General features: G+C 45.0%; 1 protein-coding gene across 1 annotated transcript in view; it reads left to right on the forward strand.

Annotated features, from left to right (window-relative positions):
• Positions 1–12,007: 12,007 nt before the first annotated feature.
• adgrg6 (adhesion G protein-coupled receptor G6) overlaps positions 12,008–17,686 on the forward strand; it is a 125,206-nt gene continuing 119,527 nt past the window's right edge. Inside the window, exon 1 of the mRNA XM_052013013.1 lies at positions 12,008–12,111. Coding sequence (XP_051868973.1) covers positions 12,107–12,111 — 5 coding nt within the window. The 5' untranslated portion in view covers positions 12,008–12,106. The remainder of the gene's footprint in view (positions 12,112–17,686) is intronic.

Consider the following 17,686-nt stretch of genomic DNA (forward strand, 5'->3'; position numbering starts at 1 on the left):
TGTAAACATCATGGAATCCATGCCCAGTTCTGCTGCCAGACTCAAACTGATGACAACATCACTGACACTGTTCTGAACTACTAATAGTATGGAGACAGACAAGTCCGCCTCAAACTGTGGCATTGTGTTCTGATTGTCCTTAGACTGTGTGGGAGAGAAGTAAATTGGTACTGGTGTTGGTTTATTCATGTCACATGTACCGAGGTACAGCGAAAAGCTTTTGTTTGTGTGCCATCCAGACAGATCATGCTGTACACAAGTACATCGAGGTAGTACAAAGGGAACAACATGGATAAAAAGGCATGGCACAATGTACAGAAAACACTGCATCTGCTGGAAGCTGCATATGAAAACAGAAAATACTGCAAATACTCTGCAGGTCAGGCAGCATCAGTGGAGAGTTAATGTTTCAGGTCCAAGACCTTTCTTTCTTTATCAATCTTTTTATCAGTTTTCAAATTAATACAGATTAATATATAACATCAGTGTTTATACATGTAATACAAAGAGATCAGGAGAACAATCATGGCAGAGGTAATCATATAGAACAATAAAGTATAAAAAAATCTGTAGATCCAACGAACTCTTAGTGAATGAATATAATATAAAAGAAAGGAAAGAAAAAGATTTATTATATAAATATAAAAGAAAGAAAAAAAAGTCCCCAAAACAATAAGAAAAATTATAAACAATATATCAAACCAATCTAAGTTAAAAAAGAAAAAACATTTCAAAAAAAACAAAGAAAAAAAACTGGACTAAAATTTCTCAGTAGAAACAGAGCAATATTATGTCGTCAACTCCGATCCTCTAAATTGAAAGGTTATTACAAGGGGATCTATATCATGTGAAAATATTGAATAAATAGACTCCAAACTTCCTCAAATTTAACCGAAGGATCAACAGTACCACTGTTTCCAAGTTTAAACATGATATAGTTTGAGAGAACCATTGAAAGGTAGTAGGGGGTATTGGATCCTTCCATTTAAGCAAAATGGATCATTTGGCCATTAATCTAACAAAGGCAATCATATGGTTAGCAGGTCCAAGACCTTTCAGTTCGAGGAAGGCCAAATATTTCACGGGAGAACTTTACAGGGCCACTGGGGTAGATCAGAGGGGATAATTCCATGATGGAGCCAGCACCAATGTGATGGACCAAATAGCCTTTCTTTTGTACTGTGTTAATCTATGAAATGGCCTCAGATGGTCATTCTAATACTTGGACCTATTGCATTTTATGAATAAGATCCTTGCATTAGTGCCATTATGGATCTCAAACTCAGCTCAAGTCCCAATCCATGTGATCTAATACACACTTGTTTTTAACAAGTTCCCTTCTGAAAAAAAAACACGCTTAAGGGCCCAGGCCGAATGAGTTTTTACATAATTGTAAACTGCTGCAGCTGCTGTGGTAACTAAAATGTACAGGGTATGTTTGAAGGAGCCAAGCCCATAATGTTTCTATGGCATTTGAAGGGGAACGCCTACTGCAGTGAAGGGGCTCTGGTAGTTGATCATGATTGCGAATGCATAATCCCCATTAGGCCTTCTAGGGAAGGAAATAAAGAGAGAGGGAGCCTTGATTCATCCTGAAAGAATTGCGAAGATCCCCAAAATCAGACGACGGGGAAGATTTTATTTTCCTTTTGTACTGCATCGATGTACTTGTGTATGGCACTATCTGTCTGGATGGCTCGCAAACAAAAGCTTTTCACTGTGTCTCGGTACATGTGACATTAATAAACTAACACCAATACCAATTTACTTATCTCCCATACAGTCTAGGGACAATTGGAACACAATGCCATGGTTTCAGGCGGAGTTGTCTGTCTCCATTCCATTAGTAGCTCAGAACAGTGTCAGTGATGTTGTCATCAGCTTCAATCTGGCAGCAGAACTGGGCATGGATTCCACAATTTTCCATTTGGAAAACTTCTGCCTTTTCTGTGTGTCACCCACAGGAGAGGGTGGAGTGGAATGTAAGAACTCTCAGAGGGATTTGGTGATGTGGGTGTGGAGGGGTCTCTGGAGTGGTAGAAGAAAACAACTCCAATACAGGGACTTTCTGATGTGATTCATGCTGTGTGTGGTTCCTCTAAGGGGGTAAAATAGAAGATTATAGGATTATGAGAGGCATAGATAGGGTAGACAGTCAGAACACTGAACATAAGAAGCTGCAGAGAGTAGTGGACTCTGCCCAATACATTGCTCCCCATCATCGGTAGTATCTACAGGAGACGCTGCCTCAAGAAGCATCCATCATCAAAGATCCCCACCATCCAAGCCATGCCACCTTCTCACAGCTACCATCGGGCAGGAGGTACAGAAGCCTGAAGTCCCACACCACCAGGTTCAAGAACAGTTCTTGAACCAACCTGAAAAACCCTAATCACTGAAGTTTAGCGACAATATGACCACTTTGACCACTTTGCATCAAAATGCACTTTGTTTTTTTGTTCTAATTGTGGTTTCTTGCAAAAATTGTGCATAATCTATGTTTAGTGTATGCTTTTCTTGTGAATGCTGCTTATCTGATGCTATGTGCCTGTGATGCTGCTGCAAGTAAGTTTTTCTTTGCACCTGTGCACACATGGACTTGTGCATATGACAATAAACTTGACTTTGACTTTGAAATGTCAAATACGAAGAGAACATTCACTTGAGGTGAGAGGGGGAAAATTTAAAGGGAATGTGCGGGGCAAGTTTTTTTACACGGGGGCTGGTGGGTGCCTGGAACGGGCTGCCAGGGATGGTGGTGGAGGCAGATACGACAGAGGCATTTAAGAAGCTCCACCTCAGTCTCTCTCTGCAACTTAAAACACATTTGCTGTCTCACATCTCCAGTTTAAATAAAAGGTCTCTGACCCAAAATAAAGACTCTATTTCTCTCCGTCCGCTGTCCCAGCCGGCATCTCCCAGTGGTCAGCCACTTTAATTCTACTTCCCATCCCAGCACTGAGAGGTCTGTCCACGGCCTCCTCTACTGCCACGTTGAGGCTAGACGCAGATTAGGGGAACAGCACCTCATACTCCATCTTGGTCATCTCCAACCTGATGGCATGAACATCGATTTATGGTAACCACTCCCCTCTGACCCCCTTTATCCCTTATCCCATTGGTCCCATCACCCACACATTTCTCCCTCTGGTTCCCCTCCTCACCTCCTTCTCTTTATTCCAGGCTCCATTGTCCTCTCCTTTCCGAGTCCATCGTCTTCAGCCCTTTGTCACTTCCACCTATCACCTCCCAGCTTCTGACATCATTGCCACTCTCTCCCCTTCCTCACCTGCCTATCACCCCCTCACCTGGATCCACCTATCACCCGCCAGCTCTTGCTCCACCCCTTCCCCCCCACCTTTTTATACCAGCTATGTCCCCACTTTCCTCCCAGTCCTGATGAAGGGTCCCACCCGAAACGTCGACCTTCCACATCCCACCACAGATGCTGCCTGACCCGCTGAGTTCCTCCCGCTCCTTTGTGTGTTGCTCCAGATTTCCAGCATCTGCAGTCTCTTGTGTCTCTATTTCTCTCCCCACAGATTGGTATTGGTATTGGAATTGGTTTATTATTGTCACTTGTACCGAGGTACAGTGAAAAACTTGTCTTGCGTACCGATCGTACAGATCAATTCATTACACAGTGCAGGTACATTGAGTTAGTACAGAGTGCATTAAGGTAGCACAGGGTAAAAACAATAACAGAATACAGAGTAAAGTGTCACAGCTACAGGGGAAGTGCATTGCAGGTAGACAATAAGGTGCAAGGTCATAACAAGGTAGATTGTGAGGTCAAGAGTCCATCTCATCGTATAAGGGAACCATTCAATGGTCTTATCACAGTGGGATAGAAGCTGTCCTTGAGCCTGGTGGTACGTACTCTCAGGCTCCTGTATCCGCAGAGGTATGCTGCCTGATCTGCAGAGTGCTTCCAGCATTTTCTGATTTTGTTTTGGATTTTTCAGCATCTGCATTTTTTAGTTCCAAAGACTACCTTCCGTTGCCAATGGCCCCGTCTTGAAAATCATGCACCAGTATTATGTAGGTTCTCAAGAAGCTGTTAAATTCTGCCATCCGTATTCCACCACAGCATTTGAGAGAAAGAGCAGCTGATTTGTTGATGTTGGTTGAGACATGACAATTCGAAAGATAGGAGAAATTTCCTTTCCTTCTTTGAAATTGAGTCATGGGATTTTTGAAGAGATCTCAGCTGGGCCCCAATTTAGAGTCATTGAGTCAAACAGCACAGAAAAAGGCCCTTTGGCCCATCGTGTCCATGGTAACCATCAAGTAGCTATTTATACTAATCCCATTTACCAGCATTTGGTCCATAGCCTTCTATATCTTGGTGATTTATAGTGTCATCTACTGGTATTGGTATTGGTTTATTATTGTCACTTGTACTGAGGTACAGTGAAAAACTTGTCTTGCGTACCATTTGTACAGATCAATTCACTACACAGTGCATTGAGGTAGTACAAGGTAAAACAATAACAGAATGCAGAGTAAAGTGTCACAGCTACAGAGAAAGTGCAGTGCAGGTAGACAATAAGGTGCAAGGTCATAACGAGGTAGATTGTGAGGTCAAGAGTCCATCTCACTGTTTCAGGGAACCGTACAATAGTCTTATAACAGTGGGATAGAAGCTGTCTTTGAGCCTGGTGGTACGTGCCCTTAGGCACCTGTACCTAGAGGACGGAAATAGGCCCTTTGGCCCAACTTGTTCATGCCAACCAAGTTGCCTACCCAAACTAGTCCCATTTGCCTGCATTTGGCCCATTTCCCTCCAAATCTTTCCTATCCGTGTACCTGTCCAAATGTCTTTGAAATCCTGTAATTGTACCTGCCTCTACCAATTCCTCTGGCAGCTTGTTCCACATACCCACCACCTTCTGTGTGAAAAAGTTGCCGCTCAGGTCCCTTTTAAATCTTTTCCCTCTCACCTTAAACCTATTCAAGCACTCATTCAGATGCTTTTTAGGAGTTGTGAGAGTTCGAGATTGCAACACCCTCGGATCCTCTCTTAAACATCTTACACTTCACCTTAAACCCATGCCCTCTGACCTTAGTCATCTCGGCCTGGGGAAATGTTTCTAACTCTCTATCCCATGTATGACTTTTATAATTCTGTATATCAATTGCTGCCCATACACCCTCCCAGCCTCTGCTGTTCAAAGGAAAACAAACCCAGACTATCCAGATTTAATACCTCAGCTGATAGTTTTAGAGAGGGTGGAGAGGGCGCAGAAGAGGTTTACCAGGACGCTGCCTGGATTAGAGGGCATGTATTATAAGGAGAGGTTGAACAATCCTGGGTTGTTTTCTCTGGTGTGGCGGAGGCTGAGGGGAGACCTGATAGAGGTTTATAAGATGATGAGAGGAATAGATAGAGTAGACAGCTGGTATCTTTCTCCCAGGGTTGAAGTATCTAATACCAGAGGACATGCATTGAAGGTGAGAGGGGGAAAGTTCAAAGGAGATGTGTGGGGCAAGTTTTTTACACAGAGAGTGGTGGGTACCTGGAATGGGCTGCCGGGGTGGTGGTTGGGGGCAGATATAATGGAGGTGTTTAAGACGCTCTTAGATGAATGTGTAGAGAATCAGAATCAGGTTTATTATCACTGATGTATGTCATGCAATTTGTTGTTTTGCGGCAGCAGTACAGTGCAAGGCATAAAAATTATTGTAAGTTACAAAAATAAGTAAATAGTGCAAAAGAGGAATAACGAGGTAGTGTTTGAGGGTTCATGGACCATTCAGAAATCTGATGATGGAGGGGAAGAAGCTGTTCCTGAAATGTTGAGTGTGGGTCTTCAGGCTCTTGTACCTCCTCCCTGATGGTAGTAACATGAAGAGGGCATGTCCTGGATGGTGAGGGTCATTAGTGATGGATGCCGCCTTCTTGAGGCACTGCCTCTAGAAGATGTCCTCGATGGCGGGGAGGGTTATTCCTGTGATGGAGCTGGCTGAGTCTACAACCCTCTGCAGCCTCTTTCGATCCTGCTCATTGGAGCCTCCATACCAGGCGGTGATGCAACCAGTCAGAATGCTCTCCACTGTACGTCTGTAGAAATTTGCAAGAGTTTTTGATGACCTCAAACTCCTAATGAAGTAGAGCCACTGGTGTGCCTTCTTTGTGATTGCATCAATGTGTTGGGCCCAGGATAGATCCTCCGAGATGTTGATGCCCAGGAACTCGAAGCTGCTCACCCTTTCCACTGCTGACCCCCTCAATGACGACTGGTGTGTGTTCTCACGATCTCCCCTTTCTGAAGTCCACAATCAATTCTTTGGTCTTGTTGATGTTGAGTGCAAGGTTGTTGTTGCAACACCACTCAACCAGCTGATCTAGGAGAATGTAGGGATAATGACATTATGTCGGCAAAAGGGATTAGTTTAGTTAGGTATTTAATTACTTGTTTAATTAGTCTGACACAACATCATGGGCTGAAAGGCCTGTTCCTGTGCTGTACTGTTCTATGTTCTACGTCTATGTCTATTAGTCAATAAAGAATGTATGACGCGGTTGTATTGCCCCTTGAGTTTGCTCTACCATTCAGCGACCCTGGGCCTCAACTCCAGTTTCCAGCACACTTCTTATTTCCTCTCAGTATCCAAAATCTTCCTTGAGTTTACTCATCGACTGGGCATCGGAGTTCTTCAGGACTGAAAATTCCAAAGATCCGTAGCCCTCTGAGTGAAGAAATTCCTCATCCCCTCAAGCTTAATTGGCTGCTCCCTTGTCCCAAGTCCATGCCCCCAGATCCAGAGGTGAAAGTCTCTCGTCTTTCACTCCGTCAGCCCCTCTTGGCATCTTACTTATTTCCATGCGTGCACCCACTTACTTTTTAAACTTCATCATGCATCAAGCCCTCTTTGGAATGTTGCTTGAACTCTCAACCTTTTTCTTCAGAAGCGAGAGCTTTACCCACTGAACCACAGCTGACATCAAAGGTGAAGTCTGGTTTTAATTTGCTGATGTTAGAAGCAATTGTTTTCTGCAGAATGTAACACAGCATAATGAGCGTCCAATGACACCAGTGCATTTGAACAACCACAGGCTGTTTTAAAACACTCTACCACCAGTGAAGCAACTTATGAAGTAACGTCACTGCTATAACTTTGGAAACTTGGCACCTAATTTACCTGCAGCAAGAACCCACAAAGTGCAGCATTGATAATGATCAGTTCTTGCCTCCAAGTTTGTTAAGGCTATACCTCACCAAACCTCTGTTCTTCTGAAGGGCATTCTCTGCGCCTGAGCAAGTAGAAGGAGCCATGATCTGACATCTCATCTGAGCAGCACGGTGGAGCAGCTGGTAGATCTGCTGCCTCACAGCTCCGGAGACCCGGGTTCGATCCTGACCTCTGGCGCTGTCCGTGTGGAGTCTACATTTTCTCCCTGTGACCACTTGGATTTCGTCCAGGTGATCTGCTTTCCACCCCACCCCCCCCCCCCCAACATCCTAAAGATGTGCGGGTTGTTAGGTTAATTGGCCACTGTGGATCTCCCCTCAAACAGGCGAGTGGTAGAGAAATTGAGGGCGGCGGGGGGGGGGGGGGGGGGGGGGGGGGGGGGGGGGAAGTTGGATATGATGGGAATGTGAGAGGTTACAGGGAAATAAGTTGGGAATGGGGGTGATGGGAGTGCTTCGAGAGCGAGCACAGACCTCCTCAATAGGTCCTATGACCTCCTTCTTTGTTGTCAGAAAATATGAAAGATGGTGTCTCTGACAGTGTGGTACTCCCCTGAGAATGGAAAACAAATAGATCTGCAGATGCTGGCATCTAAAGCAAGAGCAGAAATGCTGGAGGAACTCAGCGAGCCAAGCAGTGTCTGTGGAATGACGAACCAGTCCTGGGTGTGTGAAGCTCTTGACTCAGAGAGAAGTGTGCCACCTGTTGCAGTTGTACAAGACGTTGGTGAGGCTGTACCTGGAGCATTGTGCATAGTTTCGGTCACCCTGTTATAGGAAAGATGTCATTAAGCTAGAAAGAGTGCAAAGAAGATTTACGAGGACATTGCTGGGACTCGAGGGACTGTTATGAGGAGAGGTTGGACAGGCTCGGACTTTATTCCTAGGAGACTGAGGGGTGACTTTATTGAGGTGTATAAAATCATGAGGGTGAATGCACACAGTCTTTTTTCACCAAGGAAGGGGAATCAAAAACTAGAGGACATAGGTTTAAGATGAGGGGGGAGAGATTTAAAGGGGACCTGAGGGGCAACTTTTTCACACAGATGGTGGTCTGTATGTGGAATGAGGTGCCAGAGGAAGTGGTAGAGGTGGGTACAATTTCAATGTTTAAAAGACATTTGGACAGGGACACAGAAAGAAAAGGTTTCGAAGGATATGGACCAAACGCGGGCAAATGGGACTAGCTTAGATGGGAATCTTGGTCGGCATGGACGAGTTGGGCCGAAGGGCCTGTTTCTGTGCTGTATGACTCTATGACTCTACTGAGGCATGTCTGAGACTTAGATATGTCAAGTACCAAGTGCAGGTTTGAACGCCTTGTGTGAATGGCAAGTCCCTGTTCCTTTGTGCCTGGTCAATCAGCTTTACTCTGAACAAATGTTGCTCCTCTTAGAGAAGAACAAGGGTGTTAGTAACAGTTTTGGGCTATTCTAGGAAGATTGACAGAATTAAGCAGCACCAATTTCGGTCCTTAGATAACAGGCATCTATAGATACTGCCTGACCTGCTGAGTTCCTCCAGCTCTTTGCATGTTGCTCCAGATTCCAGCATCTGCAGTCTCATGTGTCTCCATGGTAGACAAGTGGCTGGTTTGCAAAGGCATTGAAGGTACATTGCAAACTCCCAGCAGCATAGATGGATTGGAGAGCATGTCTTATGAGGATAGGTTGAGCGAGCTCGGGCTTTTCTCTTTGGAGAGAAGGAGCATGAGAGGTGACTTGATAGAGGTGTACAAGATGATAAGAGGCACAGATCGAGTGGACAGTCAGAGAATTTTTCCCAGGGCGACAATGGCTAACACAAGGGAGCATAATTTTAAGGTGATTGGAGGAAGGTATAAGGGGGATGTCAGGGGTAAGTTTTTTACACTGAGAGTGGTGGGTGCGTGGAACGCACTGCCTGCAGAGGTTGTGGGGCAGACACATTAGGGACATTTAAGAGACTCTCATATAGACACATGAATGATAGAGAAATAGGGGGCTATGTGGGAAGGAAGGGTTAGATAGATCTTAGAGCAGGATAAAATGTTGGCACAACATTGTGGGCCGAAGGGCCTGTACTGTGCCGTAGTGTTCTATGTTCTATGTTCTATGACATTTGCTGCTGTGAGCTTGCAATGGACAAAACAGAAAAAAGTCAATTGAAGAACCAGTGCTTAGTTCCTGAAGGGCAGGGAGAAACTTATCTCAGATATTAACCTGAAGGCTAGAACCTCCCTCAGCCAATGAATGGGACTGTAGAATAGGTCACAGGAGCAACTCGCTGAACTGCTTTTCCTGCTTCCATATTGCAGGTATTAATTGGCTGCATATAGTTGACTAACTGCTTGCTATTTTGTTTATTAATTTGAGCATGTTTCTTGATGTATTTCATGTCACCAAGACCCTGAGGGATCTTCTGGTGACATTGACGGGAAATGTTGATGGATCAGTAGCGTTGTTGTTCTACTATGTTGGTTAAGGATTCTGGTATAAGATTGTTGTGGTTTAATGTTGTTGCTGAGTTTGGTGTGTTATTAGTGTGTTCTTGGTGGATTTATGATATGTTTTGGAAATCGTTCTGTTGTCTTTGGCAGGATTTCTTGTTTGTTTTTGCGGCTTATTGGCATAACTTGATCTTTTGGGGTATAATCTTATAGCTTGCTTGTGTTTTGGCAGGTTATTACTGGTTTTGGAGCAGAGCTACTATTTTTAGTGTGCTGTTGATTTCCATATATCATACATCCTTGTGACATAAAAGGTCTTATGTGTTATAGGAAGAGGTTGGCCAGGCTAGGTCTTTATTCCTTGGAACGTAGGAGAATGAGGGGCGACCTTACAGAAGTGTTTAAAATTATGAGAGACAGAGATAAGGTGGACAGTAATAGTCTTTTCCTCAGGGTAGGGGAGTCCAAAACTAGGGGGCAGAGGTTTAGGATGAGAGGGGAAAGATTTAAAAGGGACCTGAGGGGCATCTTTTTCCCACAGAGGGTGGTGAGTATATGGAACGAGCTGCCAGGGTGAGGCAGGTACAACAGTATCATTTAAGAAGCACTTGGATAAGTATATGGAGGGGCGGGGCTTGGAGGGATATGGGCTGAACGCAGGAAATTGAGACTAGCTGGGTGGGCACTGTAGTTGGTATGGACTGGTTGGGGGGAAGGGCCTGTATCCGTGCTGGATTGCTCTGTGACTCTGCTGAATGGCCTTATTCAGCCCATCAAGTCTATGCCAGTTCATGGAGCTATTCCGTTCACCCTACTTATTTCCTCTGTAGTCCATTGTCCCACACTCCCATCAACTCCCCCCCCCCCCCCAACCCCCAGACTCTACCCCTCACCCACACACCAGGGGTAATTTACAGCAGCTAATTTAACCCACCAACCTGCACGCCTTTGGGATGTGGGAGGAAACCGGAGAACCCGAGGGAAAGTCCACGCGCTCAGGAGGGAGAACGTGCAAACTTCACACAGATAGCGCCGGAGGTCAGGATCGAACCGGGGTCGCTGGAGCTGTGAGGCAGTGGCTCTGTCAGTGATTCAGCTAGTCGAGCTACTGCCTACCAATAGGTTACCTACTATGAATGACTGGGTTATTCTGATGAGATATTTCAGCTTGGTGACGCAAGGGGTGTGTTTTGTTGGGTTTCGTAGCATGTCTCAGACCATTCCTGGTACATTTTTGAGATGTTCGGATAAATTTTCCTTTCCATTTATTGGATATAAGGACACAGGCTATAGGAAAGATTCTTCTTGAAACATACTAAGGAACCAATTTTAGGGAGAAGTTTACTTCTTTGTGTTAGCCCATTTATTCTTGAATTCACTTAAGTACATCTCAGGAATTTTGGAAACAACATTGTGATTTGCCGCCATAACATTTGTGTTCAGTTTTGGTCACCATGCTGTAGGAAAGATACCATCAAACTGGAAGGAGTGCAAAGGAGATATATGTTGCCAGGACTCGAGGGATTGAGTTGTGGAGAGAGCTTGAGGTGGGTGGGATTTTTTACATTGGGGCATAGGAGAATGAGGGGTGATCATATAGAGGTATATGACATCATGAGGAGCATAGGGTGAATGCACACAGTCTTTTTCCCAGGGTTGGGGAATCAAAAACTAGAGGGCATAGGTTTAAGGTGAGAAGGGAGAGATTTAACAGGAACCTTAGGGGCAACTTTTTCACCCAGAAAGTGGTTGGTATACGGAACGAGCTGCCAGAGGAAGTGGTTGAGGCAGGTACATCGACAACATTTAAAAGGTACTTGGACAGGTACATGGATAGGAAAGGTTTATAGGGATATGGGCCAAATGCTGGCTAATGGGACTAGCCTAGATGGGAATCTTGGTCGGAATGGACCATTTGGGTTGAAGGGCCTGTTTCCGTGCTGTATGACTCTATGACTCTCTGTGACTATTTATTTCGTTATGAGATGTGAGCACCACAGGTAAGTCTGGCATTTATTGTCTGTCCTTAATACCCCTGAACTCAGCTCGAGAAGCTTTTTTTGAAGAGTCAAGAGTCAACCACACACACATTGATCTGGAGTCACATATGGACCAACCTATAGGGAGATATAGCAGGGAAACAGGCCTTTCAGCCCATCGATTCTATGCCGACCATAAAGCACCCATTTAATCCTACATTAATCCCACTTTTTATTCTCCCCACATTCTCATCAACTCCACCCCCACCCCCACCGATTCCACCACCCACCTACGCACTAGGGGCAATTTTCAGCAGCCAATTAACCTACCAACTTGCATCTCTTTGGGATGTGGAGGAAACCACAGCACTCGGGGGAAGCTCACGTGGTTACGAGAAGAACAAGCAAACTCCACGCTGACGGCACCCGAGGTCAGGATTGAACCCTGGTACCTTGAGTGGTGAGGCATCAGCACTACCTGCCGTACCACTGTGCCACACAGGATGAGGTAAGGGTGGCAGATTTCCTTTACCGTAGGGTTACGGTGAACCAGCTGGCTTATTACAACAATACTTTGGTCTCAGGGTCTCTGTTACTGAAAACCTCTTTAAATTGTTGCTGGATTAGATTTCTGCAAACTAGTTTAGTAACTTCACCACAGTGCAGCCATACCCCTCCAGGTCCACGCTCATTTTTGTTGAGTCACTGATCTTTCATCAGCTCGCTGGGCGATGGTGCAATGCAAAATCGCTGGGGGGCGGGGTTGGAATATTTTTCTCAGTAGCTGTGTGTGTGTGTGTGTGTGTGTGTGTGCGTGCGCGTGCGTGTATGTGTGTGTGTGCGTATATGTGTGTGTGTGTGCGCGTGCGTGTTTCCCTGTGTGAGTGTGTGCGTGTGTGCGTGTGTGTGTGTGTGTGCGTGCGTGTTTCCCTGTGTGTGTGTGTGCGCGTGTGTGTGAGAGAGTGTGTGCGTTTGTGTGTGTTTCCCTGTGTCTCTGTGTGTGTGTGTGCGCAAGTGTATGTGTGCTTCCGTGTGTGTGTGTGTGTGTGTCTGTGTGTGTGCACGTGTGAGTGTGTGTGTGTGTGTTTCCGTGTGTGTGTGTGTGTGTGTGTGTGTGTGCATGTTTGTGTGGTCTGTGTCTGTCTGTGCGTGTGTGTGGTCTGTGTGTGTGTTTCCCTGTGTGTGTGTGTGTGTATGTGTGTGGTCTGTGTGTGTGTTTTCCTGTGTGAGTACACATGTGTGTGTTTCCCTGTGTGTGTGTGTGTGTGTGTGTGTGTGTGTGTGTGTGTGTGTGTGTGTGTGTTTCCCTGTGTGAATGTGTGTGTGTAGGCAGATTGCTGCCACTAAAGTTTATGGAGGGCTTCGGTCCTCTGCCCCAGATCTCAGCTCCCCTTCTGCGTCAGTTCCCCACTGCCCTCAACAGCCCAATCTTTCAAAAGTGTTTCCAACTCCTCTATAAACACCACCAGTGATCGAGACTCCCTGACCCATTGGAATAGAAAGTCCAGAGATTCCCCACACTCTGTGGGCCTCAGATCTAAATGATTACCCCCGCAGCATGAAACCAAAAGTCTACACAGTACTCCAGGTGTGTCCTCACCAACACCCTGTACAATTGTAACTCTGGTTTTAAATCCCAGTCCTTTCGTCATAAAGGCCAATAAGCTATTTGTCTTCTTAATTGGTATTGGTATTGGTTTATTATTGTCACTTGTACCGAGGTACAGTGAAAAACTTGTCTTGCAAACCAATCATACGTGTCAATTCATTACACAGTGCAGTTACATTGAGGTAGTACAGATAAAAACAATAACAGTACAAAGTGTCACAGCTACAGAGAAAGTGTAGTGCAATAAGGTGCAAGGTCACAACAAGGTAGATCGTGAGGTCATAGTCCATCTCATCGTATAAGGGAACCGTTCAATAGTCTTATCACAGTGGGGTAGAAGCTGTAATTACTTGCTGTGCATTTATGTTAACTTCAGAATCAAACTCAGATTTATTATCACTGACATAGATGACGTGAAATGTGTAGTTTTGTGGCAGCAGTACAGTACAAAGACATAAAATTACTATAAATTACAAAAATAATAGTGTAAAAAAAAGGAATAACAAGGTAGTGTTCATGGGTTCATGGAATCTGACGCTGGAGGGGAAGAAGCTGTTCCTGAATGGTTGAGTATGGGTCTTCAGGCTCCTGTACCTCCTCCCCGATGGTAGTAGTGAGGTTTATGCTCATGAACACCTATGTCTTTCTGTCTTCCATTCATCTGCAATCACTCTCCATTTAGATAATAGTCCGCCTTTTGATTTTTTCTGCCGAGGCGCAAGAACTCACATTTCCCACGTTAAACTTTCTGCTTTCTATATAATAATCTATGTTAACTCAGTTCCTCTAATACTGCCAGCTCTTATCCTGTTTACTGGTCTTTTATTGAATGTCTTCTGGAAGTCTAAATATATTACATCTACTGGTTCCTCTGTCTACTCCTCTCTTGACTCTGCATCTTATATCCTGGAAAAACTCCAGCAAATTTGTCAAAGATGAGTTAGCCTAAAAAGTTACCTCTCAGATCCCTTTTAAAATTCCTACCTCTCACGTTAAACCCATGTCTTATTTGTGATACTAGAGAAACAGAGGACTGCAGATGCTGGAATCTTGAAAAACACGACGATGCTGGAGGAACTCAGCAGGCCAGGCAGCATCCGTGGAGAAAAGCAGACGGTCAATGTTTTGGGTCAGGACACTCCCTCAGGACCTGGCCTTAAATGTTGACTGCCTGCTTTTCTCCATGGATGCTGCCTGGCCTGCTGAGTTCCTCCAGCGTCATCGTGTTTTTCATCTTATTTGTGATACCCCTGTTGTGGTAACAAAGGATTCTGACTATCTACTCAATCTATGCCTCTCATAATCTAATATACTTCGATCAGGCCACCCCTCAGCCTCCTTCCTTCAAGGAAAACAAGCCCAAAGAGACCTTTCCAGGCAACATCCTGGTCAACTTTCTCTGTACTCTCTCCAATGCAACAATGTTCTAGTCGGTTCATTAAGTACAAGGAAATATTCAAAACAATATGATTAAACCTGAATATGATTTAAAACCTAAATTTCTTGTAAAACAGGTAAGTATTGTCGTCATTATAAGGTACAAACCAGCCTCCAACCAATGGCGTAATCAAGAGCTCGAATATGCCACTGGCTTATATACTGAGGGCTGTTTTGGATGCGTTGGCTATACTACGACCTGTGACATACTTTTGAAATTTTGAAGATCATCAACTGCAAACTGGTTTTCGGAAATTTCTTATGCGGTGTGTGGAGACAGGTAATTGCATTGAGAGAGCAGCAGGATAAGATGAGATAGGATAAGATTTCTTTATTAGTCAGATGTACATTGAAACACACAGTGAAATGCATCTTTCGCGTAGAGTGTTCTGGGGGCAGCCCGCAAGTGTCGCCATACTTCTGGCGCCAACATAGCATGCCCACAGCTTCCTAACCCGTACGTCTTTGGAATGTGGGAGGAAAGGCCAGGAACTACAAGTGGCTTTACATCAATGTCACCAATAAAGGCAATGTTGAAGGAGCCATTTGGCCTGTTGAGTCCGTTCCAGTTCTACATAACAGCAGTTCAGCTAGGCTCATTTATAAAGCATCTTTAATGCAGTAAGACATCCAAGATAAGATATTTATTTATTAGTCACATGTACATTGAAACACACAGTGAAATGCATCTTTTGCATAGTGTTCTGGGGGCAGCCCGCAGGTGTCGCCACGCTTCCTGCGCCAACATAGCACGCCCACAACTTCCTAACCTGTACGTCTTTGGAATGTGGGAGGAAACCGGAGCACCCGGAGGAAACCCACGCAGACACGGGGAGAATGTACAAACTCCTTACAGACAGTGGCAGGATTGAACCCGGGTTACTGGCGCTGTAATAGCGTTACGCTAACCGCGACAGGATTAAGAATGAGTCCCAAATGACAAAAAGAGTTGGTGATCGAGATATCTTTGGGGCCTATCCCAAGCTCCCTGCTTTAACATTTGCACCTTCTGACTCTTTTACTTGTATCCCTTTTAAGCTGTGATCCATTTACAGATATTTACCAAAATTCAAGTCAGTACTTGTTGAGTGTTGCATTAGTCGACTCTGCCCTGCCTCAGTTTATAAATTGCTTAACTCCTAATCCTTGTTTCCACCTCCTTCCTGGCTGGGATCCCTTGTTCTACTCCCTGTGAACTCGAGGCCAAAACCCAGCCACCCAAGTCCTAACTTCTCCCATCCAACCAATATGGAAGAGGTTTACCAGGATGCTGAGGGGAGACCTGATCGAGGTTTATGAGATTATGAGAGGCATAGTTAGAGTGGACAGTTGGCATCTTTTTCCCAGAGTCAAAATGTCGAATACTAGAGGGCATGCACTTAAGGTGAGAGGAAGTAAGTTCAAAGGAGATGTGCGGGGCAAGATTTTTTTACACAGAGAGTGATGGATGCATGAAATGCGCTGCCAGGGGTGGTGGTGGAGGTGGATATGATAGAGGTGTTTAGGAGGATTTTAGATAAGCACATGAATGTGCAGAGAATGGGGGGATATGGGCATCATGTAGGCAGAAGGGATTAGTTTCGTTAGGCATTTAATTACGAGTTTAATTAGTTTGGCACAACATCATGGGCCAAGGGGCCTGTTCCTGTGCTGTACTGTTCTATGTCCTAATGTCCGTGCACTAGACAGGCTCATGGTATAGCAATGCGTTGATTTTAAATTCTAATTCCTCTCTGGCCTCCATGCCTCTGTAACATTCTCCAGGACTGGAGCACTCCCAGATGTCTGTGTTCTTTTAGGTATTCCAAATCTTATCCCACTACCGTTGCCAGCAGTGCCTTCAGTTAGCAAGGTCTGAAACTCTGGAATTCCCTCCCTAAACCTCTCTACCTCGCCTTCCTTCTTTGGGAAATTCCTTGAAACCCATCTCAGTGACCACCTGCTTTAACATTCCCTTCGACAGCTTGCTACCTATTCTGATTTGACAACACTTTTGCAAAACACCCTGGGACGCTTTAGGTGTGTAAATGCAAGCTGTGGTTGTTACCACAGGTAGAATTCTGTGCCCTGTCATGTTTTCAGGATAATTGGAAGTTTTCACATGTTTCAAACTAAAATATTTAGAGTTGTTACATTAAGGTTCGAACCACATTTCTGAAGTTGTTGGCAATTTTTAAGATGTGAGGAGAATGTTGGACTGGATTTGACCACTTCCCACGCTGCACGGATGTTGGAATACTTGATATTCCACAGAGTGTGGGTATCGCTGGCAAGGCCAGCCTCATTGTCCTTGAAGTGAGTGGCTTGCTGGGGCATTTCGGAGGCAGTTCAGGTCTGGAGTCACATTATCTCACATAGGGTAAGCGCAACTGATTTTCTTTCTGGAGGGACATTTATCAACCTGGTGGTTTTTTAGACAATCCAGTGGTTTCTTGATGACCGTCACCGACTGTGGCTTACTGCTCCAGATTCTTTAATTGACTGAATTGATGTTATAAGTCTACAGTTGTGCAACTTGAGGATGTCAGCTGTGGGCAGCGCCCTTGCCTCAGAGCCATAACTCTGCTCGTCATTGGAGGAACATAGCGGAAGGACGTGTTTGCAACGGGGAGGGTGCAGAGATCCACCAGGATGTTGCCCAGGGCGGAATGTTTCATGGAACATAGAACATAGAACACTGCAGCACAGTACAGGCCCTTCGGCCCACAATGTTGTGCCAACATTTTATCCTGCTCTAAGATCTATCCAACCCTTCCCTCCCACAGAGCCCCCTATTTTCCTATCATTCATGTGTCTATCTAAGAGTCTCTTAAATGTCCCTAATGTATCCGCCCCCACAACCTCTGCAGGCAGTGCGTTCCATGCAGCCACCACTCTCTGTGTAAAAAACTTACCCCTGACATCCCCCTTATACCTTCCTCCATTCACCTTAAAATTATGTCCCATCATGTTAGCCATTGTCGCCCTAGGAAAAAGTCTCTGACTGTCCACTCGATCTATGCCTCTTATCATCTTGTACACCTCTATCAAGTCACCT

Source organism: Pristis pectinata, chromosome 3 (genome assembly GCF_009764475.1).
Source record: "Pristis pectinata isolate sPriPec2 chromosome 3, sPriPec2.1.pri, whole genome shotgun sequence".
Lineage (NCBI taxonomy): Eukaryota > Metazoa > Chordata > Chondrichthyes > Rhinopristiformes > Pristidae > Pristis > Pristis pectinata.